This window comes from Xiphophorus hellerii, chromosome 2 (genome assembly GCF_003331165.1).
Source record: "Xiphophorus hellerii strain 12219 chromosome 2, Xiphophorus_hellerii-4.1, whole genome shotgun sequence".
NCBI lineage: Eukaryota > Metazoa > Chordata > Actinopteri > Cyprinodontiformes > Poeciliidae > Xiphophorus > Xiphophorus hellerii.
The window spans coordinates 5,849,181-5,876,654 of NC_045673.1; the positions used below are offsets into that span (position 1 = coordinate 5,849,181).

Consider the following 27,474-nt stretch of genomic DNA (forward strand, 5'->3'; position numbering starts at 1 on the left):
ATTTTGCTTTATTAAAACCAGTTGCCATAGAAACTGTGCTGATCAGTTTCAGTTGATGTCATCAGTTTCAAGGATGATTCATCTTTGTTGCTTTGGTATCCAAACATTTTTAAATAGGTCAAACATGCAGGGAAAATCACAAGCTGTCCAGTTTTATCTAAAATAAAACAACATATTTAACAATTATGGAACGTTATTAACTTTATTTTAGACTGCAGACACACCGAGGTGTGTTTTTATTTGAGACATTTATGGTGATAGTGCTTAAACTTCTCACCAGAACTGTATTAAAAACTAGAAAAACTGCATTTTCAGTTAAAATGATGAAATTCTTGTTACTCCAACTAAATCTTTAAACTCAGTTGTAGAGATCTGAAAACAAAATGCTACTGGTAGGGATAATGGTTTATTATCTTTTATTTTCAGATATCTGAAAGAAAAAAGATGCATGTTTTATACCGGATACCGGGTAAAAAAGGTGACTTTCACACACAGAAACAGATTTCATAAATCTAAAACAGTTTGGCATATTGTCATGGCAACGCATGAGGCTTCTTGCTACTCAGAAACTTGCTTAAATGTTTGTGACTGTAAGAAAAAGATTCTGCATCTGACAAAAACAAGTTGTAATGCATTTACTTTATATGATGTAAAAAAATAAATACAACATCTGATTTATATGACAGAGTATTAGGGCCATACTAAGAAAAAATTAATTAAAATTACAAGAATAATCATAATAGATAGTAAAGTCAAAAAGATACAAGAATGTCAAAATATGAAAATAAAGTCATATATTATGAGAACAAAGTTGTAATATTATAACTTAATTATCGTATTATTTCGACTTACACTCTTACAACTTTATTCTCATACTTTCATCTATTTTTATTTTCTTAGCATGGCCCTAATACTCCATCGGAGCTTTAAAGAATATCAGTTCAGCATGAACTAAAATACAGCTCTAGGAAAAATTAAGAGACCGCCTAAAATTATCAGGTTGTTTTTATTTTACTTTTTATAAATATATGTTTGAGTAAAATGAACATTGTTCTTTCATTCTATGAACTACTGACAACATGTCTCGGAAATTTATTATTTGAAAAGCGCTTTATAAATAAACTTTACTTACTTACTATGTATTTGCAGAAAATGAGAAATGGTCAAAATAAGGAAGAAGATGCAGACCTCAAATAATGCAAAGAAAACAAGTTTATATTCATTTATAAACAACAATCCTAATGTTTTAACTCAGAAATCAGTAGCTGGTGGTATAACCAGCAGGTTTCCAGTGGGGTTCAGTGCAGTGGGCTCTTAGTTTTTCCAGAGCTGTAGTTCAGAAGTGCTCCTGCTGCCCCAGGATGTGTGGCGCCCTGGGTGGTGAGCCATATTGAACATTTGAGAAACTTCACTATTATACTGCGGGATTTCCTGCATAAAGTCATAACAGAAAATGAAAAAAACGTTCAGAGTATGAGCAATTATTTTTTTATTTATTTATTTTATTTTCGTCTGGCGTTTAGTAGGGAACAAAAACCAAGTCTGAGGATTTAATCTTTGCATTTTTCGCAGGGAATTGTGCGCATGATTTTCATGAATTGTTGCATAACCTCGCGCTGCCCGGCATTAAAGGCTACTGGGTGACTGTCATCCAGCTGAAACGGACGCAGACGCGCATGTGCTGCTGCGTTTGGCACCGATGTGTCGTCAGTTCGTTGGACGTTGACGCAGCGTTCTCCAGAAGGTGTGTGTCACCGCGCGCGCCCCGTCCACCATCTGTGCGCGCGCCCCTCCCTCTGTGACTCGCAGCATCACCGGGAGCCCAGCGGATGCTGCTGTGAAGAATATATTTACGCTTCACGACCAGAGAACGAGGAAGAGAGAGAGAGAGAAAGAGGCAGGCGTGATATCTGAATGCGTAATTCGCGGTGGGAAGATTTGATGCGTGAGCTTACGCTGAACGCGGTCCCGTTTGGAGACATTTCCTCCCAACAAGCTGTTGATTTTTAGGTGTTGCCTGCAGCTGAGGTTGATGTGAAAACGCGTCTTTCTCCGGTGGATTTTTCCAAGGGCACCGAAATGCGGCAGCGATGAGCTGCGATCGAGTCGGTTTGAGTTGTCAGAGTCACATCCAGGGTTCGAGCTCTCCTCGCTTTGGTCCACTGACTGATTTTTTTTATTTTTTGGTGGGGGGATGCGACGTCATGAGCCTGATCCCGTCTGACAGATGTGCTTGCAGCTGCACAGGCACAGATCGTCCGATCCGGCGAGTTGTTTTAACTATGATTCTGTAAGAGGAGGAAGCCGGGAGAAAAGCGTCTTTCAACATCAATGTTCGATTCCCTCCTTAGCGCACGGACGGATCGCATCCTTCATTTCATTTTCGGCTCTGCATAAGATGATAACTGGATCAGCCGCATCAATGCTACCGTCTGCAGAAGCCGCGAAACTCTACCAGACCAATTACGTCCGCAACTCGCGTGTCATCGGTCTCCTGTGGGCCATTTTCACGATCCTGTTCGGCATCGTTAACGTGACCATTTTCTCGCAGCCCTATTGGATCGGGGATGGCGTGGACACCCCGCAGGCCGGCTACTTCGGCCTGTTTCACTATTGCGTCGGGGACGGAATCTCCAGGGAGCTGGACTGCCAGGGCAGCTTCACCGAGTTCTCCGCCATCCCCTCCCGCGCGTTCAAGGCCGCCTCCTTCTTCATTGGAATGTCAATGATGTTGGTGGTCACCTGCATCGGCTGCTTCAGCCTCTTCTTCCTCCTCAGCACCTCCACCGTGTACAAAATCTGCGGCTGGATGCAAGCAGCATCAGGTAGGTCCGGAAACCTCATCATGCTTTAAACGATTAATCAAAAATCAAACTGGTTTAGGGTTCAGGCTTGTTTTTAATATTTCAGTTGGTTGTGAAAAACTCTTTAAACTACGGGTGCACCAATTGGGAGTTTTCTGTACCGACCTTTAAAAAGCCGAGTCCCGATTTTAGCCGATGACCTTTTTTTTTTTCTTTTTTTTTTGTCTGACATGTGGCTAAAAATAGCAACAAAAAAAAAGTTGTTGAGTTGGCAACAATTAACTGCAAACATGGTGGACCGATCTTTCAGTCAAACGTCTCTCACAGTAGAGCAGAAGAGGATTTTTGATAATCAGAATATAATTGAGTTTGACATTTGCTGAGGTTGGAAATATTATTGAATACAACTGACTTCACATGTAACCTTTAATTTCCCAAAAATTAAGTAAATCTGCGCTGATAAATAATCGGTTCACCCCTACTTTAAACGGTCATAAAATACGCGTTGGTTTGATATTTATCTATAAACTCATTAGATTAACCTATCAACATCAATCAAGTACAACAATTGGAAATAAGTAAAATATTGTCTTAAAACATAGTTGGGTCAATCAATCAGCTACAGAACGGAATTGGCTGATTTTTCCTTAATCCGTTCTGATCAGTCTAATTATGAATTTATTGCACTGCACAGGGATGAAGTTGTTACTATTGTTGCCTCACAGCACAAAGGCCCAGGATTCAAATCCTGTCCAAAGTCTATTTTTATGGAGTTTGGATATTTTCTCCAGGTACTCCAGCTTCCTCCTCCAGATAAGACAAAATGCATTTCAGCTTCATTTCTTTAGTTACTAGTGTTGATCTCATGTTTTCTTCATTGACTGATGGAAACAAGTGCCAGAATTAAGCAGTCAGGTATAGAAAATGACTGGTTGGATAAATGATTTTCATAGAAATTTGATTTATCAAATCCTTAAAATTCATCTTATACTAAAAATAAATCTTTATATTGGAGTATATTCTTAATATAACTGATCAATGCTAAGAAAATATAATTGTCTAAAGTATGTATGACAAATAAAATACACTGATTTATATCAAAAGTAATTGAAAAGCGAATGAATAATTTGATCATGGTACGTACAGTTCTGACATCTTGCTCTGCATCGGAGTTGCTTTCTGACGCCGCCGTCCTTTTTTTAGACACCAATTTTCAATAATAGATAATAAATGGTGTCCAAAGAATTCTAGTTTTTGAAGAGAAAAAACAAAAACAACTTTATTCTGACACTTCTAAATAAAAGCAGGTGACCATCACTTGATTAGTGTGTAATTCTGTGTAATTTATACACTACATTACACACTATACTTATAGTAACGATACTCTGCATAGTTTGAATATAATTTATACTTAGCATAAATACTAAATATTGTTTGGACCTCAGAGTTTTACTACAGAAGGACTTTGTCATAGAATAACTTACTGCTTATTTTGCAAACTTTCCACTAAATACCCATTTAGCTCTATGAATACAACTAAAACTGCATCATTGTCCCATTTTAAGTTGCTTACATAACACACAGCATGCATCTAACCCAATCTGAGCCGTTACAATGACCAGATTTCCTTCTAATCTCCTGCAATCAAATGTGTACAGTACATCTGTTCTTTTTGTGGTTTTAACAACAAATTCGAATAAAGGTCGAATATTGAGCTGCAGGATTTTGTCGTTTGTTGTTACTGTGGGTGAACGTCATAAGCCATCATTTCATCTGAAGAATCCAGGCATTGCCAAGCATAAGTCCTCTCAGCTGAAGCAGCAGCAAAGCTTTGAGTTTCCAGTTTAGCACTTAAAAAACCTGAAAGAAGAGAAAGACGGGAGTGGGAACTATTTCCCAGAATGCTTAGCGGCATGTTTTTGTCTCCTGAGATGGAAGTGCGTTACATTGATCTGACTCTTGTGTTTTATTAAGGCAAATGTTCATTTTAATGCAATTCTCAGTTAGCAAAGCTTGAGGATAATGTCCTGTTCACACTAAATGTTTCTGAGCTGAATTCATTGGGATGTTTAATAAAATTCATTATCAGATCAGAAATTTTGTTCCTGCAGTTTGAAACAAGAATGTAAATTATTCTAAAGTAAAATAAGTATTTATTTTAACTTGACTATTGTGAGTAAAATAATAGAGAAATGTGGCTCTTTAACTCGGTGAGGGCAGTTTTTTTTTCTTGCATATTGTGAAATAATTATTTGGTTTAAATTGCAACATTAAGTTAAAACTCACAATTCAAGATGAATGAAGTTAAAAAACAATGTTTAGACAACTTGTCTCTTGTTGTTAAATCAACTTCATGAACTTTAATTTCTGAGTTAAAACCAAAACAATTTTCTCGTTGACTTAAATTGCATTTTCAAGGCAGCAGGTGGACTTTAATTTTCAGGTTAAACCACCTGTAAATGTTTTACAGTGCAGTTATTTTGGAGCAGCTCCATCTTGAGTTGTTGTGTTTTGGCTGAATTAAGGCAATAAGCTTCTCTAATGAGGCCACTGCTGGATCACTGCAAGGAGATGAAAGAGAAAGCTAAGAGAAGAGGTGCTGGTCGTGGCAGTCTGACACAGCGAGGCCTGGCTTATTAGCGCTGTCAAACATTATTACTTAGCTGATGTTTAAACTCACACCTTAGCTGAGTGGCCCATAGGGAGGACAGGTGGCCCATCAACATCCACACACCATCAGCGAGATGGTGATAAACGGCGCGTCAGCCTGCCAAGAAGAGTGCAAAGGAAAGACAAATCTGTTTTTGTTTCTTTCACAGTTTGTCACCTTGAAGATTTTTGGAGCGCAGTGTACTTCAAACCTAGTGGCTTTGAAAGGATCTGAAATAAAAAGTGGTGTAGGGTCAGCCTCCACTTGTTTTCCTGCCGTGCTGCTGCTGCTGGAAGGCTTGGAGGACATTAATGACACAGTCAGTATTCAGGGCACTGCTCTCTGCTACATGGCATCAGTCTTTCTTTCTGCTCCTGCGAGCATCATCACGGGTCATTCCACAGACTCACATGCACATCTTTAGAGATTGCTGCTGCAGCTTTGAGCTAGCATGCTAACAGGATATTTAAAACCAAATGATTTTGAAAGGGGTTGCAAATTTGTCATTTTGTATTATATACCATTAGACGTGAGGGAAGACGATGCATCGTTTTTATATTCTGGCAGTATATGGAAATGTTGAGATGTTTTAACTAGGCATTTGTTATTTAGATGCATCCATATTTTAACTACAAACTGCATTTTGTTGTGATTTTTTCAGCATAGAACCAGAATATAAGGGACATTTGGTTCTCAAGTTTCTTAACAAATAAAGATCTGAAAGGTGGGACTTAGCACTTTTACTTATTCCAACAGGTCTAAATAAAATTCAGGACAAAGCTTAAAGCTAAGCTAACTAGGTTTAAAGCTAGTGTTAGCTCTAAGGCTAACACTAAGATGTTCTAACACTGCACTTTACAGCTTAACGCCAGTATTAGCTGGCGTTAAGCTGTAAAGCTAACACTTTAAAGCTATTTTTAACTTTAAAGTGTAATGTAAAATGTCACTAATGTATCATTTTACATTAGTGTTAAGCTTTAAAGCTACTGTTAGCTTTAGAGCTAACACTGGCTTTGTTTAAGGTGAGTACGACATGTTTAAAGGATATGGGAGATGTTAGCTTTCAAGCTAATGTTTCACCACACACCCTTAAACACATCGTACTCATAGTAAATCACTAGTAGTGGCAGTATCATTCTGTGGTGGTTAGTTATTTTGCCAAGAAGAAAAAAAGAGTCAATATTGAGATGTGAAAAGATGAAGACTAGCAGCGCTAACGGTAGCTGTATAAAGATTTAAAATACACTAAAGCTTGTGGTTGTAATGTGACAACATTTTAAAAAGTAAAAAGGGTTTGAATATTTATCAAGTTATTGTTGATGCAGTTGTTTTTTACCTGATGTCAAACATGCTAAGAATTGCACTCAGCTTCCTTTCGGTGAACAAGTAAGGGAGAACTGGCACATATTTCCTTTCCTTCTCCTTGGAAGAGTTTTTTGCTGAATATTTAATAAAGTGGCCAGCATCCAGGACTTGTCAGGAGTCTCATACCGTCTACATGACAGCTGAAGCTGAGTGCACAGATCTAAGATGCACCCATAATGCCCTGGATGGAGCCAGATTCGTCTTTTAGAGCCAAGTTTGGGCGTCTGCAGGTTCATGGCATGGAGATGTAAGAGAGTATGCTTTTGTTGCTGAGCAAACTAAGACTTTTCTCTCAGACCTTCCATCTTTGCACCTCATCTCATTTCACCTCTTATTTTCTATTCTTAAACCTCTGCAGTGTGTGTTCATTTTTTTCTCCAATCTTTCAACCGGAGTTATTTTGAAATCTGCAGACCAGTTAAAGAAAATTTTGAGGTCATTTTTAATCACCTCTATGTTTTATACGTGTACATGGTGGCTGCTACGGGGCTTTTAAAGTCTTACTCCAGTATAAATAAAGTATGAGGTTTTCCTTTAGAGTAAGATTTCGCATGGGAAGCACTTTCTGCAACATTTGCCTGGTTGCTGTGATTGTAACCTGATCTCCATGAAACAAACTTCATGTGAGATTTTTTTTTTCCAGTAACAATTAAAAGCTCCATTTCTGTTCCATTACCTACATAATTTCTTAATTTACTAATTAAAACTCCTTTCTCATCCATGCTGTTCTATCATGCAATCACTACACTGAAAAAAGAGAAAGCAGCTCCAAATAAATAAAAAAAAAGTGTGTTAATTGGTCACAAGTAATTGAATTAAGTTAATCACTTCATATACTGTACATTTGTTATCTTGATAACTTCAAAATTTTAAAATATTGAATTGGATAAACTTAATATGATCATTTCTCACCAATGAATACATTTTATATTTTTCAGTGTAGCCAGCTCCCATTTTTGCAACCAACTGAAGTGCAAAAGTAACATTTAACCTTTTTCCCCGTTTTGTCACGTTACATCCACAAACTTCAGCGCATTTTGGGGATATTTTTTTTGATACACCAACACTAGCACATAATTATAAATTGGTCAGACAAGTAAACAGTTTTTACACATTTTCAAAAGTAAAAATTCAGAAACAATGTCAGGTATTTACGTATCCATTCTTTATTCATTCTTTATTCTTCTACATTCATTCTTTATTACGGCGTATTTGAGCTATTGTACATAGAAGAAAAAAAGAGTAAATCTAAACATTTTTTACTTTTGGAACCAAGAACTTTCCGAGTTTTTTTCCTGAAAATTTCTGAAATTGATCTTAAAATTTCAGAGTTGTTTTTTTTAAGGAGTTTTCTGACTTTTCAAACTCAGAAATGTCCTTGTTTTTCCTGAAAATTTCTGAAATTAATCTCAAAATGCCTGAGTTTTTTTTGGCAGAAATGTACTCTTCCCCTTTTTCTATCTAGAATGGCCATAATACAAAGTCATTCTCCCTCTGTCAGTGCCTTGTAGATCCCCTCTTTGCTGCTGCAGGTACTTTACAGAACCTCTACCAGTTTAAGCACTGACACCATAAACCCATTCTTATTTGCCAAATAGCCAAACTTCAGTCAGACAGGACGGAAATCATCTGTGAACTATTTTTTTTTTTTCTTTCTACAGATTTTCAAATAAAGATTGAACGGTGCTCTGTGAGTTGTTAGAAGTTTGGATATAATTTTATAACCTAACACTGCTTTAAATGTCTCCATAGCTCTACTCCTGACTGGTCTACTGTTTGTCTCTAACATGGTTTCTAGAGTTCAGTTACACACTGAAAGAAGCTTTTTAGAAATGAAGTGACTTCTAATGACAAGACTTTATTTGAGAGTGTCAGTTTCTTGTTCATTTGACTTTGATTTTCAAGTTAAGCCACCTTCAAGAGTTTTACAGTGTACATATCATCTGTCCTTTTCTGTCACCTTGTTAGCTTCATCAGCTCTGTTGAGAGGTTTTCTCTGAAAACAGCTTTAAAGTCTTGTTGAGTGCAGAGGTGGATCTGAGCTGCTTCAGTTTTGCAGAGATAAGGCAGTTCTGTGTGGAGCAGATGACTGAGGCAAGAGGAAACTGATTCTCTGGGATTTTGAAAGACCGACTTAAAGATAGGTTGGTTTATTCGTCAGGTTGCAGGCATCTTTGAAGAAAAAAACACAATGGTATAGAAATTAAATTCTTTTTTATTGAAATGCAAAGTCTGACACTGCTTTGATGGTACAACTTGACTTTTTAGATGTTTATAGTCAAGGTTTTTTGTGATTAAGAATCCTTGCAGAGCCATCGTTTGTCCTTCATGCCTCCTCATTCTTTATTACAACCAAGGTTTGGTTATTCGTCTTACATTTTAAATAGAGAGAAACTGTTAAATTGAAGTATTGCACAACAGCTCTGCTCAAAGACTCTGTCACCAGGACAACTATTATTTATTATCCACTGCACAGATATGACCTCCATAAAAAAAGGCACTTAAAACAAAGTCCTTGTGGAGCACTGCAAAAAATACTGAATACAAAATGTATTTTTTTGTCATTTTTTCTAAAGTTGATGATGTTTTAACTAATATTTACAGTTTCGGTGTGGATATCTTGCATTTTAATATTAGTTTAGATTTCAGTGGTAAAATAAAACTGCATGGCGTCCCTAACCTGACAGTGTGTCAAACTCGAGGCCCATGGGCCAAATTTGGCCCGCCGTAGCTTCTTATGTGGCCCTCCAGACTCAACAGGTCCCCACATTTTTTCTGATTTTATTTATATTTTTTCTAAAAATTGGTGAAAAACATTGAGCTTAAGTGACTGCTGCCTCAGCCTTGCTTCACATCAAGTTATATCTGTGACCGACTACGACGATTAATAAAAAGTCACATCAAAGATTAACGCAAATATTGTCACAAATTCCTTACAAATATTTCTAAATTAGCACCACAAAATCTGTGGATTTTTTTATTACAGAAAAACCATCAAAAATAAAAAAAATCACAAAATATTGGATGGACTAGTGTGAAAAGATGTTTAATATTACTTTTATTTTAAGAAGCACATATTGAATGCTGAAACAGTTATTTATAGATTTCTTTAGCAATTTCATGGGTTTTATTAATATATTCTGGCACAACCGGCCCTTTAAGAAAATTTTTGACTTTAGATTTGGCCCAAAATGAAACTGGCTGGTGCAGCATCTATTATCAGTGAGAACTCAAAGGTCTCTTTGATCGCCGCTCGCCTCGCCGGTTTTTATCCTCTGTGGAGGTTCAGCTGCATCTGGAGCCGTTACATAAGCTCTCTGCTCCACCCTGACTCTCTCCTGCTACACTCATTGCGGTTTTACAGCGAACCCCTCCCCCACTGTGCACCCTGCAACTCTGCACACTGAACTCTGCTTTAACCTGAACCTGCCATGTCGGCTTTAGCTGCACCTATGCAGGGATTTTGTCACCTTAACGGACGAATTTGATCAATTAATAGCAGATTTACAGCCCTGCATTACTTCCTGGGGTTCATCATTCAGCATATCCTCTGAGAAGTCTTAATTATTGAGTGTAAAGAGAAACTTAATCAGTCTCGCTCTACACCCTCATCGTTTAACTGTGAAGCTCACAGAACGGAGAAACTGAAGGGGACATGTGAGTCAGACTACCGACTCAGATTAATCTAAACATTTCTGAGTTTTTTTCTCCCAAATGTTTGACTTCTGAAGTCCAGAAATTCCCTTGTTTTTTCCTAGAAGGTTTCTGAGATTAATCTCAAAATTTATTAGGCTTTTAGCAAATTTTCTACTTCTGGTGTTCTGAAATGTTTTTTAAATTTTTTATTTTCTGCGGTTAATTAAATTTCAGAGTTTTTTTTCTCTCAAACTTTTAACTTTGGAGCCCAGAAATTTCCTTAGTTTTTCTAGAAAATTTCTGAGGATTGGTCTCAAAATTTATGAGGTTTCCAAGCAAATTTTCGACTTTCTAGAATTCAGAAATGTCCGACGTTTTTTTCTTGAAATTTTATGGGATTAATGAAAAATTTCTGAGTTTTTTTTGCTGTCAAATTTTTGACTTTGTGAGCCCAGAAATGTCCTTATTTTTTCTAGAAAGTTTCTGAGGAGTTTGAGTCAGCATCAGTGTTGAAATCCATTTCAGGAGAAGAAAAAAAAAGGAAGTTTCTCGAGCATCCAAAAGTCAAAGATCTGCAAGAAAATAAAGAACAGAAAATTTCTAGAAACACCAAAATACATCACATTTTTGTTCTAGATTTTTGTGTTTTTGCAGTGGAAAGAAACAAAGCAACCTCACAAGTACCATTCTATTGCAGTACTGTCATTTGTTAGACTTTCTTTGAGTCGTTTTGGACCGCGATGCTGAGCTGTATTGAATCAGAGCACTTCCTGCTGCCTCCAGGGTAACACTGAAAAAAGCAACACATTTCTATGGGAGCATAATTAGAAAAACATCCAACTTTTTTTTTTGAGGAGAACAGAGACGATTTGATGAAATAAACCCTGTGAATTGAGTTAAAAGGTAAGTTCCAGGCATGATGTGCTTGTTGGGCAAAAAAACAACACCACAGAAGTTTTAGTTGAGTGGAATATAAAAGGATGCCTGGAAGCTTCCTACTTCCCTCCAGCAAACCGTCAAGTGTTTGCCAGTCGCTGAAGCAGAAATAGACTTGGACTGGAGACAGCTCATCTCAAAAACACGCTCTTCTTCTTCCAGGGGAGACTGTCAGAGTCACTTTTAAAAGTTTCACTTGCTCTACTTTCAGGTGCCTCTATGACACTTTCGCGTTAATTTCATTTTTAGAAATTAACTTCAAACATATTCAGTCTCGAGACGTCTAAAATTTGACACATTTTCAAGCTGATATTCTCTCATTGCTATTAGAGTTTCTCTTCTCAAAGCTCTCATCATGGACATGTTTCTTTGTTCGCTTTCCCCCTCAGAAAGCTTGTGCAACTTCACGACACATTTTCACACCTCATTTATTCTCACTGCATGCATAATACACTCTTAATTGCCCCATTTATCTACAAGTGATTAGGGCATATTATTGTCTCCGTCTCAGGCCATCTCTCAGCGTATCCGGTCATCACTGCAGCCTCTAAGAACTCTTAATTATTGAGTGTAAAGAGGGACTTAACTGTGAGAAAGATGGATGTAATCTGTCTCATCGTTTGCCTGTAAAGCTCACAGAACAGAAAAACTGAAGGGGAAGTTCGAGTCAGAATAGCTTCAGCAGTTGAATCAATTTCAGGAGTAGAAAATAAATCTTGTTTGGTGGTGAAAACAAAATTTTATGTGAGATGTTTTATGGGAATTTACTTACTTACACTAACTATACATGAAAACCGGTAACATACAATGGGATATTATGGCCTTTGTAGATAGAGAAAAAGGAGGGAGTAAATTTCTGCCAAAAATTAAGAAATTTGAAGACTAATTTCAGAAATATTCTAGAAAAAGTTCTGAAATTCAAAGATTAGCAAGAAAAAAAACTCAGAAATGTTCTAGAAAAAAGAAAATTTGAGATTAAGCTCAAATTTTCTGATTGTTTTGTCTAGCAGACTTCGGGAGGTCATACACTTCCACGTTTTTTCTTGACATTTTCTGAGAATAATTAAAAAAAAAAAATTCTCAGTTTTTTCCTCTCAAACATTTGACTTTTGGAGCCCAGAAATTTCCTTGGTTTTTCTAGGAAATTTCTGAGATTAATTTCGAAATTTATAATGTTTTACCACGTTTTTTTTTCAGGAAATTTTCTGAGATTGAGCTAAAACATTTCTGGATTTTTCCTCTCAAACTTTTGGAGGCCAGAATGTTGTTGCTTTTTCTAGAAATGTTCAGACTTTAATCTCAAATTTTCTCTTTTTTTTCTAGCAAATTTTTGACTTTTTGAGGTTAGATTTTTTTTTTTTTTTAGAAAGTTTTGCAGAAATCCACTCCTTCTTTTCTGGCTACAACAGCCCATGCCAAACAGGGATTGCTGCCAAGGGTTTGGCCTGTCCGCCAGCCGCTCACTGACCTCTCCGCCTGCTGCATGGAGACAGAAACTCGTAGAGACTCACTCTGTGCACAGGGCAAGTCACACCAGGAGAGAACTGCTGCACGGCTCCCCCGGCTCTGCCACGATGTGAAGCTCCGCCTCGGGCCTCCTGCATCCAGTCTCAGCGGTGTGAGTCACATCAGGCGCCCAGCTGTGCTGTCACACCGCGCCTGCATGTCTCCCTCCAGCCTGGAGCTTCCTCTGGAAAACAGATATGCAGACGAAAAGATGAAACAAATCTCTACGGGGTTGATAGGTCACCCAAATCACAAGCCCAATTTTTAGGCTGTTTTAATTAAAGTAATGAATATTGTTTTATTTTATTTTTTACACTTATTTGATTCCCCTACCTTCTGTTGTGACAATGCAGGACTCTTAATATACATGATATTAATATTAAACCTGCGTATTTTCAGACTGATTATGAAACTGAGGCAAACACTCGTTTGGATATTCATACGAAACCCTACTGGGATAAATGCGCAAAGCAACCGGCAAGATGTTTGCTCTGATTTTCCCCTGAAACGACCTTATCACAGCCTCAATGTTGCCACTCTGGGAGTTTGTAAAATATTTTAAATTCTGTCCATCACGGTGAGAAAATGGTGCTTTGAGTTGAGGGACATTCAGTTAAGACACACACAGCGCTGCGAAAAGACATTCGCCCCAGAGATTTCTTTTTTTTTTTTTCTTTTGCCAAACTCAAATGTTTCAGATTATCAACCACATTTTAATATCTCACAAACACAAACTTAGTATATCCCAAAGTCAGTCCTAAAAGAAAAAATACATTTATCAAAGGAGGGGGGAAGCTTTTTAAAACATCATGTCCCTTTGTAAAAAGAAAATAAAAAAATAAGCCAACTAACTAAATAATCTTCCTCATTGGGGGGGGGGGGGGGGGTGACACAGGACAGAGGGTAGAAGGAGTAGTGACCCCTTGTATTTTTCTCCATACTTATCAGGTCAAACCACATAGTGCAATACGATATCACTGTTCAATCTATCCGACAAATTCTTAATAAGCATGAGCTACTTGTTTAATGTCAGTTTAAGTTTATACCACAGCATTACAATTGATTTGACTAGGTCATGCCAAAACCTTCTTTTCTTTTTTAACTTTTGTGCACACCAAAGCACGTAGTGGTGTGCCTTGGAATATTTTCCCGCTGTATAACCCAAACGAACTTCAGCTTAAGATCACACATTTGTATTCAGAATTTTCTGCAGAATTTGTGGTTCTGTTAAAACAGCAAGAGGCCCAGGTATTAAATGAGCACAGAAGCCCCAGATCGCGGCACTAATACCGCCATGTTTGACTGTCCACCATGACGTTCTTTTCTGGGATGGTTTTTCAGGATAAACAAATTGTTTTTTGACAAAGTTTTCTTTTTGGTTAGCTCTGGTTTTTGTCATCTGATGCCATTTTTCCATAGTATTAATATTAAATCATGAACAATGACCATAACTGACAGCTTTGGATGAGTTGTCAAAGTATTTGTCGGGTCGACCACTTTGAGAAGTATCCCCACATTATTTTTCATTTGTAAATAATGAAATAACTGCATTTTATTTTTTGATAGTGTAGCACGTGCTGAGAGATGCCAGCGACTTGTTTCTCATCTGTTTTTGAAGTTTGTTTTTTGAATGTTGTTGAGATCTTTTAGCCTACTTCATGTTGTCAGACAGGTTCTATTCCAGAGATTTATAGATTTTTTGTAATCAGGTCTGAGTGTCGCTAATGGAAATGAAAAAATTGGAAAATCATAATTTAACAAGAAGGGCGATTATAATATCACATGGGACCTAAGACTAGTATGGGAAGTTTTCTTTTATTTAAAAACAATTTCTTTGTTTTTAATCTTGTCTTAGACATTTAAATTCCTCTAGCACAGCTGCAAAAACACAAACCTACCAAGTATTTCAGTCTAGTTTCTGACAAAACTAACTTACAAGTAACTTTTCATCAAAATATACAAGCTTGTTGTAAGAAAATAATTCCTAATATTGCTAAATAAGTACTAGTTCCATCTGCAGATTTTTTAATTATGACAAAAGTAAAATGTATTTTTATAAGAGAAATAATATTCCAGAGGTACTATCTATTATTTACTAAGAACAAGCTCCTATATCTTGCTAAAATGTTACTTGTAAATTAGTTTTGTCTTATTGAAATTCAAATTCTAAAATACTTTATTGATCACAAAGGAAATTAAATAAATATTAAATATGTAAACATATTTGCACTAGATACAAGACCAAAGATACTTAAGATTTAGTGTTTTTGCAGTGTTTAATGTGGATTTATTACACAGTGACATGCAGCCCTGTTTAGAAAGACTCCATACTAAATCTTGTTGGTCACAGCTTTTTAAATGCAAGGAGAAAACAAGGAGAATCACAATAATAAAAAAAATGTGTTTGGTAAAACTGTGATTTCCATTCTCGCTCTGGATGTGTGACTGATGAAAGAAAAGGCTGACAAAGTGTTTATATCCATCCAACATGCAGCTCCGTCCATAACAAGCCACAATCAGACACGCAGCTGCATTGATAGCGTTACAGCAAAACGGATTACAGGGATGTTTGTTGGCAAACCAGACACACAAATCCAATTCCGCTGCTGCTGTGGAGGTCACCGGGGATCCACGCACCTATTTGCAAATGACGATTAGAGACAATGGGAGGACGTGTGACTCTGGGATTTATTGGCCTCTTCTGGAAAATGAGGAATTGTGTTTGTGACAAATCCAGAGTCATCGCGTCATCCTGTGCCATCTGCTGGTGCGCCGTCAGACTTCCCTGCAGCGCTCTGCGTACCTCAGCTGCCCTACCTACCATCTCTTATATAAGCTGCCAGTGTGCCAGCAAGCTTCTTTTTTATTATTATTTCTTTTTTTTTTTTCTCCAACTGCTTCATCCCCCTGTTCCCAGGAAATGGAAAAGACTCAACAAGGCAGGTGTGTGGGGGAATAGAATAGAATATACTTTATCCATCCCCAAGGGGAAATTACTCATTTGTTGACAAGCTACTCCATATAGGGTGTTAAATATTAATAACATAAATATAACCATAAAAGATAAAGTTTAAAAAATAAATACAGCACTGGAAAAAAAGAAGAGCCCACTGCACTGAACCCCATTGAAAACCTCATGATTATTTCACCAAATATTGATTCCTGAACTCTTCCTGAGCTAAAACATCAGTATTGCTGTTTCTAAATGAATATGTACTTGTTTTCATTGCATTATTTGAGGTCTGAAATAACTGCATCTTTTTCGTTATTTTGACCATTTCTCCTTTTCTGCAAATAAAAACAAAAATTTTGTTTGTAATTTCAAAGGCATGTTGTCACTAGTTCATAGAATAAAACAACAATTTTCACTTTACTCAAACATAAACCTATAAAGAGTAAAATCAGAGAAACTGATCATTTTAAGTGGTCTCTTAATTTTTTCCAGAGCTGTATACATACCTAAGAGTGATGTAGGTAATTCAATATGACTGAATATAAATACATAACAAGCATCAATATGCAAATATGTTAATCTAAAAATAATCTTTAAATGACTGCAGAGAAAATGTGATTTAAGTCATTGAGACTTCTCTGCAAAAACACGACGTCTTACAAAGTATTTTTGGCCTAGTTTATAGTGCAAAAACCTTAATATACTTGAAATAAGACAAAACTAACTTACAAGTAACTTTTTTAGCAAGACATAGGAGCTTGTTTTAAGTAAATAAATCCTTAATGTTGATGAAATAGTTCTTGTTTCAGTGGAAGATTATTTCACTTATAACAAGACATTTATCTGCCAATAGAACCAGTTCTTTTCCATTATATTAAGGAATTATTTACTTTAAACAAGCTCATATATGTTGCTGAAAAGGTACTTTTAAGTAAAGCTTATTTCAAGTTTACTAAGATATTTGCACAAGAAACTAGACCAAAATTACTTGGTAAGATTTTTTGCAGTGTGTAAAGTCTAATGACTCCAGGCAGAAATGACTTCCTGTGTCTCTTGTGGTGCAATTAGGTAAAATGAGTCTCTGGCTCCTGTAAAAAAAAAAAAAAAAAGGTAGAAATGGAGAAATAGAGAGCCGGTCTGATAAGAGGCTCCAGCATATGGCGGCGATGACGTTAGCATCGTGTTAGGAGCTTCCTGGTGTCTGTACACAGGACTGAACGATGGCTCAGACCCAATCCTCACAAACTGTATCCAACACACACATAACACAGTCTCTGGCTCATCCTACCTCATAATCAGTCTCCTCACTCTCCCTGCCTGCCTGATCTGTCCCAAAAACAGGAGAGGTACAGGTAAAGAGCAGGATTATGCAGTCAGTTGCTAGCTTATCTTAACTCTGACTGACAGCTGCTTTCTGTCAGGTGTGCTGCTGTTTCTGAGAAGAGATGAATCTACAGTTTAGCATTTGATACTGTATGTGGTGAGCATTTGTCATTGCTACATTAAATGAAATGTTACTGAAAATACCTTAACTGAGCGATGACAATCAGTTGCTAATTGAGCTAGCTTCAGCTAATTTGTATTGCTAACCACTTCTACTTACCAGGGTAATGCTGATATCAATGGTTGTCGATGGTTTCGGCTGTCAAAATGGCAGGTTCTTCTAAGCTGCTGCTTCTGTGACTAGGCGCAGATGGTTTATTAAAAAAGTAGCTTGTTTTCTCGTCATTTTCAGTCTGTTATTGTAATCATTGAAAACGCTCCGACTGCTGCGTTTTTCGACTCTACTCTATCGAACCTTTTCCCTCCATGTTCTCAGCCAATCAGAGAGGAGCAGCTGAATACGAACCCAATCACAGAGCAGGGAGCCATGCTCTCAGCCAATAGCGGTGAGCCTCAGATTTAACGTAAAGAGGCAGACGTTTACGACAGCCAGGTGACCGCGCTGATCAAAATCACCAATGTGAAAAATAGGCGCTGGATACACACAGATTATCACATAATTTGGGATTTAAGTAGTTATAGGAAATTCCCAAGCGTTTCTAGTGGGCATAAAGCGTATACCACCGTATCACATAGACTACACCACTGTTTAACAGCAAAAATTAAGTAGTTCTTCTTATGGTAGAAAAGAAAATTAATTCAAACATAATGGAAAAAGGTATTCAAAGTGGAGGCTGTAGCTTAAAAAACGTTGTAATTAATTTGTTTTGGTTATGTGTTTTTCAAACGTAGTGCAGTTTTTTTTCCCCCCAGAAAGTCATAAGTTTACAGTAAATAGAATCACTTTCATGTTGAATGTCCTAAAAATAACATTGGACATGAGGACTTTCATTCAAACTGGTTGGCCTATTATGTGAAATCTGAAGCTAATTGGGTGCCTAAATTTCGTATTTCAGGGATCTTGGAGAAAAGGAGGCTAGCTGCAAATGCATACCAAATATTTGACCTTTACATTTGTAATAATTTTAAAAAGTTAAAAGTGAATAATTTTTTCTTTCTCTTCCCAGTTTTGCACTTCTCTTTGTTGTGTAAATCTAAAAAATTAATAAAATATATGTACAAATTTTAGGCTGTAAATGAAAAAATTTGGAAAATTTCTAGTAATGTGAATATACTAAATTCAAAGGGGTAGGCTATAGCTCTGATTTATTTAATGATATGTTTTGTTATGCAAGACTTCATCTGGTGAACTGAGCCTGCCTTTTTGGTGTTGAGTGATTGAGGGTTAGTGCATTCCTGCTACACTGTGTCACCAAAACATGTTCTCTTCCTGTTCTTACAATCTGTTCTCTGAGATAAAACATGGCATATTGAGCATCCTTGGTTTGATCCAAGCAAGTGCGTAAATTGGAGATTAGTTTTTGTAATTTAATACTTATGGCTGCCATCAAAAAATCCTACATAAAACAAAATTACATAGCAAAACTAAAGTTAATTCCTGCTACCGTACAGCCATTAGTTCACTTAAAAATATTCACATTAACGAATGGATTTATATATTACATTGGTGATGATAAAAATCTATAAATAAACTGGATGTATTTAGATTTAAAAAAAAATAAACACCTATCTCTTCCGCTGGACAACATGATAAAAGAGGAGGGTGCAAACCATTTAACAAAAATACCACAGAAGAAGAATTAAAGGGAAGGGCCTCCCGACTTTAAAGTCACACAGTTATAACAATGACAGAGTTTTCCAAGGTGCTGCAGTCAGGCAAAGAAAGAATCCGAATAAGACAAAAAAGACATTTTGTGTAATTATAACAAAGGGGAAATCCAACCTGGGTACACAAGTACTTTTTCATCAATATTAAGGAATTATTCACTTAAAATAAGCTCTTATATCTTGCTGAAAAGTTAATTGTAGGTTAGTTTTTTAAGATATTTGCTCTAGAAAGGAGACTAAAATAATTGTAAAGGTTTTGCAGTGGGTCACAATTCCAGTTCCATTGACCTTTCATCTGCACCCTTATTCTTTCTTTTTTTTTTAAAATCTCTGACTTGCTTCACAGCTCTGTAGCTCTACTCACTCCACCTGAGCCTCCATGTAATATTCATGATGGCATCGGATGAAGCCAAATCCATGTGGGGGGCACACAGAAGGATCTAGAAAAAGCTAGAAAAAGAATGCATGAGGACTCAGAGAGAGCATAGAAGCAGACTTTCCTCTCATCTTTTTCATTTTCTTCCTCTGTTCCTCAATCACAAAACAATGCAACCAAATGCACAACAAAATTGATAGATTGTTATGTAAACAGCAGTTCAACAGCTCTTTGACATTTGCCAGTCAATGCATTTCACTGTGTGTAACCGGAAGAAGAACGAAGAGTGCCTGCTTCAGAAACAGCAGTCCTCTTTTGGATTTAAACGTAGCCGTCAGCCTCAGTGACGTTCGCTTTGAACCCAAATCTTGAGGCCGACTCTAGAGGCGCGTTTGACAGACAGTGATCCTACAACATCTTACGCTCTGGTGGAGATGAGTGACTCAGGTGCTTGTGAGGCCGTATGACTGCCTGTCAGGACCACGTTTAAGTCTCCCTTGTGTGAAATGGGTTTGTTGTGTAATCTGGTGCTGCTGCCTGCTACAAGCCAAGTGAACTCCATTCATTCATAAAAGCTGAACTTGTAGAGCAGCACTAATGTGGCTGCAGCAACCCAGAGTTTGACACCAATGTTTGTTGCGTAAGAGGGAAGGGGTTTGTACTAGCTTGAAAAATGATCAGGTGTGAGCTGGTGAAATTAAAGTCGAACCAGATACAAAATGTGTTTTGGGGTCTTTATTCCCAGACTGCTCCACAAAGGTGAACCAGTATTAAACACAATTTGGAGTAGTGCATAGAATAAATGTTAAAACAACAATAAAACATGAGCATAAACAACTGCAGAGGTCGCCATCTGCCTGCCAATAAATGATTATTACACTGTAAAACACTTTAGCCGCATTAAGTTGTGTCTACTATCTAAAAGACAATGTTTGGACAACTTGTCTCTTGTTAAATCAACTTCATGAACTTTAATTTCTGAGTTAAAACCAAAAGCAATTTTCTTGTTGACTTAAATTGCATTTTTAAGGCAGCAGGTGGACTTTCATTTTCAATTTAAACACCTTCAAATGTTTTACAGTGCACTATCTTTAGCCATCCAGTCCGCCTTTTCATTCCCCTTAACCCTGGGATGTGCTGGAGCCCATATGAGCTTCCTCATATTGATTCTTTGTTGTATTTCAATAAATACATCTGGTCTATTATCCAACTTATTATGTTGCAACTAGTCAATGATTAACTAGAATCTGAGAAAATAATAAATTTTGATGGTGAAATTGATATTTTTCTGACTCCGTTTAGGTTTTTAAAAAGCAACTAAAAACATTTTTATTTTTCCAGTCTTTTATCTCTTAAATTTATTGTGTTTCTTATGTTGGTTTTATGTTTTGTATGGTTTTAAGGTTGATTTCTATTGTACAGCGCTTTGTGATTTTATGTCTGTGAAAAGCACTTTATAAATAAACCTTACTTACTTATTTTAATGGTCTTTCACCCACAGAAATGCTAAAAGTTGTTCTCAGCCTTCTTTTTACAGAAGGCTCCTTTTGCCTTCTGAAGAAACGCATCGCTCCTGACCAAAAACAACCAATACGAGCCAGGAGGAAGGTCTTAGCGCTGTCAATCAATCTAGTGTACTCGCTGCTCAGTGTGCTAATGGCGGAAAAACTACTTATCATTACAGGAAAACCGTTTATCATCAGTGGCCATGCTAACTAGCCTAGCATTCACCACAGGCTATGCTATCTGCTAAAAGATAAAAGGTTGTCATTTGAAACGAGTAAAGTTCCTGATTCCTAAGAGTTCGTCCTCTGTGACGTTTGAGTTTTGTTCAACATGGCAGTAAATGAGTCAAGTCAGTTGTTTGCTGGTTGAGTAGTTTTTGCTCTTTGAATTTCCAGTGTCAATATGAATTAGTAATGACAACAAAAACCAGAGGGATAAGGAAGTAAAGTCTACAACAGATGATTCCCACTGTTTCTAAGGTGTGCTGCATAATCTGAAGCAAAGATGTGGCTCTGTAATTCCTGCACTACTCACTTTCTCACACGGATATATCTCTTAATAATTGATGTAGGTCAGGAGTATTGGAGCTGCAGAATAACTAACAAACTGCAGTGTCTCTGTGCTGCGAAGGATTTGTGAGAAATATATGAATATTCCCTTTTAAGTTTGTATGGCAGGTGGCAAACTACAATAATCTTGGAACAGAAACACACATCATCAAGAGATGAAACGCTAAAAGGTGTTTAGGGAGATAAAAAATAGAATTATTTTATTATTTATGTAGACTGCGCTCAGGGTAAATGTACACTCAGCTCCTTTTCATAAATCCTCTGCTAGGATGCAGCAGCACCGCCTCAAAGGAGATCCGCATTCAAATTAAAGATGAGAGGAATTTTACCCTTCGGGCCAAAACTAAAAGAGATCTGTGCAGGCTCTTGAATTTCTGGTGTTGCAGCTCCACCTCAGAAAGGAAACTCGTTTTAAATGAACATTTGAGAGTCTTTACACTTCAGAGAAAGCTAAAAGCTGTATGATTTCAAGAGAGGTGGTCCAGGTTACAAATTTGACCTAATGCAACAAAATCCACGCTTTCATGGATTTCAGACGCAGTTACTCGCTCCATGACTCTCCTCAGCTCTTTTTGGTGTTGACTGTTTGCTTTTCCACCTGCTGGCAAAGGGCCGGGATGAAAATCAGCAAGATAAATGCAACACCATGCAAGCACAGGAGAGGCCACAAGGAGATTACACCAGAAGACGATTCCCACAACTCTTCAGTTAGTCCTTCCTCTCTGGATATTAGCCTTAAAATCAATTATTACACCACAATTTAAAGATGCAGTGTGTAAAAAGAAGTTTGTTTTTTTTATCTGTGAAAAGACCTTTCTGTCTGAAGAAATGCCCCACTGCTGACGAAAAAAACCCCAATCAGAGGCAGGAGGAGGGACTTAGTGCTGTCAATCAACTTACAAATCTGGAACAAACTTCCTGAAAACTGCCAAACAGCTGAAACACTGACTTCCTTTAAATCCAAACTCAAAACCCAGCTGTCGAGAGTTGCTTTTGAAACATAATAAATGTCACAGTAATAAATATTCTGATGTTTAATAATGCCACTAGACAAAATGTTGTTGACTATGTGTTTCATGATTTTGTATTTTTGTGTTTTTATGATGTAAAGCTCTTTGAACTGCCTTGTTGCTGAAATGTGCTATAAAACAAACTTGAACTTGAACTACTCATTGCTCAAAGTGTTAATGGTGGAGAAACAACTTACTGTTCCAGGAAAATGGTTTATCCGCCATCATTGGTGTCCATGCTAGCTAGTCTAGCATTCACCACATCAGGAAGAAGCTGCAGCTTAGCGGAGAGAAAGGGGGTTGGAATGAGCACAGCCACAGATTGTGATTGACACCACTAAGCCCCTCCTTCTGGCTCTGATTGGTTGTTTATAGTTAGCGTTGGGAGACACAGAAGAGCTTAATTTTCTTTTCACAAATCATCTATCTCATATCAGACTGTCACAATGTAGTGACAGTTTTAACCAGAGGCGCCTGCAGGATATTATTGGAGAGTAGCAAAATATTATCACTGCACAACCTCATCCCCAAGACGTTACACGCATCATGTGCATGTCGCAAAAAAAAAAAAAAAACACCACACACATACGCCACACAAACACAGGCCATATGCACATAAAGCAGATGGTCCACAAAAACAACTAATCTACTCCGTTTAGTGTTTTTGTTGTTGTTGTTTTTTTTTACAAATTACACTAAATAATAAAGACATCCATCCTCCATCCTCCACTTCCGTGGGAGGTGGAGGATGGAGGTTCCCAGGTTCAGGTGGTGTGTCAGGCGTCCAGAGGAGGAGAAAGTGAAGCAACAAGGCGTGCTTAATTTCTACTCTTTTTGGCAAAGTTTCGACTAGATTTAACTGATTAACTCGCAGTCTTAGCGCATGCTCAGGATGAGCGCAGCAGATGTCACGGTCGGCCAATTGGGTGGTCCGTCAGCTCCTCAGTTTGTGAAACCACAAAAAAAAAGCTCAGAAACCGGCGACACAGAACCGCACACGGTAAAAAGTTCAAGCAGGGATCCCTCAACTCTTCTTAGAACTACTGGAGGATTCAAACTCAGCGTATTCGTTTTAGCACCAAGCCGCAAAATAAACAAAAGTGAACTGACCAATAACATTTACGTTTAGGATGGACATGTGACCACCTCCACAAAATTTACAAAATTTTGTTAATAGTAAAGAGACAATAAAAAATCCAGTAACTTCTTTTTTACTTGAAGAAAACTCTCAAGGTACGTACAGTGCGTACAGCTGTACAGCTGCAGGCGCTGATGGTTTCAACAATTGTGTAGAAAGATATTTTTTCTTAAGGTTACACACTGCAGCTCTAACTTCTGTTTTTGCTCTGTCTTCTCTCTGTTAGGTGTCTGTCTGGTGCTGGGTTGTATGATCTATCCTGATGGCTGGGATAGTGATGAAGTGCGGCGGATGTGCGGAGAGCAGACAGACAAATACAGCCTGGGAGCTTGTTCAGTGCGCTGGGCTTACATCTTGGCAATCATGGGCATCCTGGACGCGCTCATCCTCTCCTTCCTGGCCTTCGTCCTGGGGAACCGGCAGGACGGACTCATGACGGAGGAGCTGCTGGCTGAGAGCAAGGGTACGAATATGTACGACTGATCTGATGAAATTTGATGCTTTATCTCTTTTAGGAATATCAAATCTAGTGGTAGAAAAAAGTTTGGCTTCTGTTGTTGAAGATAAAATCTAAGAAGGAGAACTAATATTGAAACGGTGTTCAGATTAAACACTGCAAGCAGATTTACAGCTAAATTTACCGCCTGCATTTAAAGCACATCACATGACTGAAACTGGAATAATCATGGTAACAAAGGGCGGCTTGTTGCAGAACAATGAGCTTGTTTCAGTGGTAGTCCTTTCAGATATTACAGCAGTTCTGCATTCAACGCTGCATTTTGTTAGTGACTGGAAACATAAAGGGATCTCAGTCAGTTTGCTACATGTACTACAACACTGTAAAACATTTGAGATACACTTAGTTGTGTCTACTATCTATCTACATCAAGGAGTTTGGCAATTAGAGCTGAACCATGAAAGATATGGCACTCCTTTTGTTTTTATGGGCAACGAAGCAATACTGAAAAAGTATAGCTTAATTTAGAAAAGCTTAAAAGTAGCATTTAAATCTAATTAGAGGAAGCAAACAAGCCAACTTTGGTCAAATTAATTGTTATAAATTTAAGTGAATTTTCTTTTTGAATTTGCTGATCAACTGCTGATGAGTGTTATTAAATGCAGGAAAATCATTGTAATAGTTTAATTGCTTAGTATGAGTTTGGGAAGAATAGTTTGGGTTTTTCTACATTGGATAATTAATTATAATCTTCCAGGAACCATTTGATTCCAGGTGAAATATTTGCGTGAACAAGAACTAAACACTGTTAATAGTCCTGTTAATTGGGAGACAATATATTATTTGTGTTGCTCTAATTTTCTCTTTATTTCTGCATTTTCATAGAAGGAGGAAATGCCTAATTGATGTTTAGGTAAGTTAAAGGAGAACATATTAAAATTATTTTCTTCCATATAAATTGTCTTGAGCATTTAAAATACTTTTTTAGTTCAACAAAAGCAACATTTACAACCACATCCACTTATTTCTCATTCATATGTGGCACAAAATAATAATAATACATTTTAGTTGTACTGCACTTTTCTAAAAACTCAGCTATTTACAGTGTCTGACTTTATGACAGACAGATTTGTACATTTCTGACAGTGAATTATACAGAACTTGCAACACTTTTTTCACATTTTTAACAGTACAAACACAAACTGCATATATTTTAAGTAGTTCATGGAAAGGACACATTAAAAATAAAAATCTTTAATGTGCTTTGCGTTTGTATTCAGCTCACTGAGTTGATGTTTTTCACACATTCTTGACCCAAATTCTTGATTGGATCTTAATTGCATATTGCATACAATACTCTATAGCACAAGCTGGCTCTTGTTCCTCTGAACTGTGAAAATTTGCATTTGTGCAGAGAGATGTTCAACTTGGAATTTTGTTTATAACCTATTTCTGCTTTAAACTTCCCCCATTTTTTTATATCTAGTTTCTAGTGCAAATATCTTATTGAACTTGAATTAAGGCAAAACTAACTTTAAGGTAACTTATCAGCAGCATAGAGGAACTTATTTTAAGTAAATAATTCCTTAATATTGGTGAAAATGTGCTTGTTCCTTAGGAAGATTATTTCACTTCTAACATGGGAAAATTGTCTCATTATAAGTAAATTTATCTGCCAATGGAGCATGTACTTTTTCACCAATTTTAAGGAATTATTTACTTAAAACAAGCTCCTATATCTTGCTGAAGAGATACTTAGAAATTAGTTTGGACTTATTTAAAGTGTAATAAGGTATTTGCACTAGGAACGAGACTAAAAATAAGATTTGGTGTTTTTGCTGTGAAATGCAATTAAAATAAGCATCAACATCCTTCCACTTACTGTCAACTTCTTTGTATTCTCTGCCAGTAGTAACATCCAGTTGTTGATCACATGACCTGTGTGATGCAAAAAAAGGAAAAGTGTTACCAGTTAAGTTTGCAAAATACACAAAAAAATTTTTTTTTCTAAATTGCCGTATTTCCATCAAGCACATTTTTTTTCAAAATTCAAATTTTTGTAATTATTTGGTCAATGCAAACAGAGCTATTGTCCGCTGCTCAGTCAACACACGTCTTTCTCTTTTTCTTGCAGGTTCGCTTCGTTCCGACTGTCCGATCCTCTTCAGCACCAGTCGTTCAACAACCTTTTTAGGAAAGCAGACAGAGGCCACGGTGAATTGGAAAACAATAGACCAGACAGCCTTCCTTTTCACCACTGTAACCTACCTTTGAAGCTCATCCACCCCATTGTTTCCAGCACTTAGACGGAGCCCAGAGCACCGTTTGTCATCTAAGGACCTAACCCTTGCACACCAATGCACAGACCATGGCAAGGGCAGAGACTGTTATTCTGTGGAGAAGAACAGCATTCGTATGGAATATCCTTTATCCAACTACATGAGACATTGAAACTCTTTCTGCATAACCACACATGTTCCAACTCTCACACCAGTCTGTACACAAATGTAATTACAAGTATTAACCTATGTTAACACCAAAATGTGTGTGTCACTGTCAGAATGAGTATTATGTTTTATTTGTGAAAAGAAGAAGAAGAAAAAATAAACAATTATATCAGATTAATCTGTAGTGTTTAGGTTAAACAAAGTTAAGGTTTTATTTTACTCTCTCTCTCTCTTTCTCTCTCTCTCTTTCATATGCTACTTTATTTCCCTGAAACAGATATTTAAAACTGTTTTGTAGTGATATTATCATACGACAGAGACAACTAGAATTACAAAGTGTGTACAGAGAATATTTAAAAGTGATCTATAAGGATTTTAACTGAACCTGTTCTACATCCTATCTACTACCCAACTTTGCACAGTGCTCAAGTTTGAGAGGGGCGTTAATATTTTGTTGTTAGTGTATCTACACTGTGAAAGCGGCTATCTGAACTGCCAGCTGCAGGACTTCCAGCTGCTCAATGAGTTTGACTGTATGTGTGTGTTTGATGAGAGCATGCACGTACGTGTGTTATGAGTGTAATAGTTTGCCAACCTCACACACAGTTAGCCGTCCTCTTGTGTATCTTATATCTGTCTTTGTCTCTAGGTGGGTCTTTCTTTAATGACCGTGCTCTGTTTGTTTCGTTGGGACGTACAGGGTAATGAGATGGAGCGACAGGCGTGGCTGACATCTGAACTCAAGTCGAGATGAACTTTTGAAGCCTGTCCCAGCCTCACTCACGCATATGTTATTGTGTAAATAAATATTCTGTAGATATTGATAAATCAGTAAATTAGAGCAACTAAAGAGATTCCTTAAAGACTATGAACACTTAATAAAGGTTTTCACTGTAAGTCTCTGCTGTGTTTTATGCCTATCTTAACAGAAAGGAGGGTTAGTTTATTAA

General features: G+C 37.2%; 1 protein-coding gene and 1 long non-coding RNA gene across 2 annotated transcripts; one reads left to right on the forward strand and one right to left on the reverse strand.

Annotated features, from left to right (window-relative positions):
- The first annotated feature begins 1,687 nt into the window (after positions 1–1,687).
- On the forward strand, positions 1,688–27,421 carry LOC116736793 (LHFPL tetraspan subfamily member 3 protein-like). Its single transcript, XM_032589572.1, has 4 exons — positions 1,688–2,825; positions 23,847–24,083; positions 24,963–24,990; positions 26,212–27,421. The coding sequence occupies exons 1-3, from the start codon at positions 2,228–2,230 to the stop codon at positions 24,977–24,979; spliced, it is 852 nt and encodes a 283-aa protein (XP_032445463.1). The 5' UTR covers positions 1,688–2,227; the 3' UTR covers positions 24,980–24,990; positions 26,212–27,421.
- On the reverse strand, positions 9,343–16,644 carry LOC116736800 (uncharacterized). Its single transcript, XR_004342670.1, has 3 exons — positions 16,504–16,644; positions 13,623–13,631; positions 9,343–9,356 (listed from the first exon to the last, which is right to left on the reverse strand). It is a non-coding gene; the product is annotated as an uncharacterized LOC116736800 (long non-coding RNA).
- Positions 27,422–27,474: the final 53 nt, after the last annotated feature.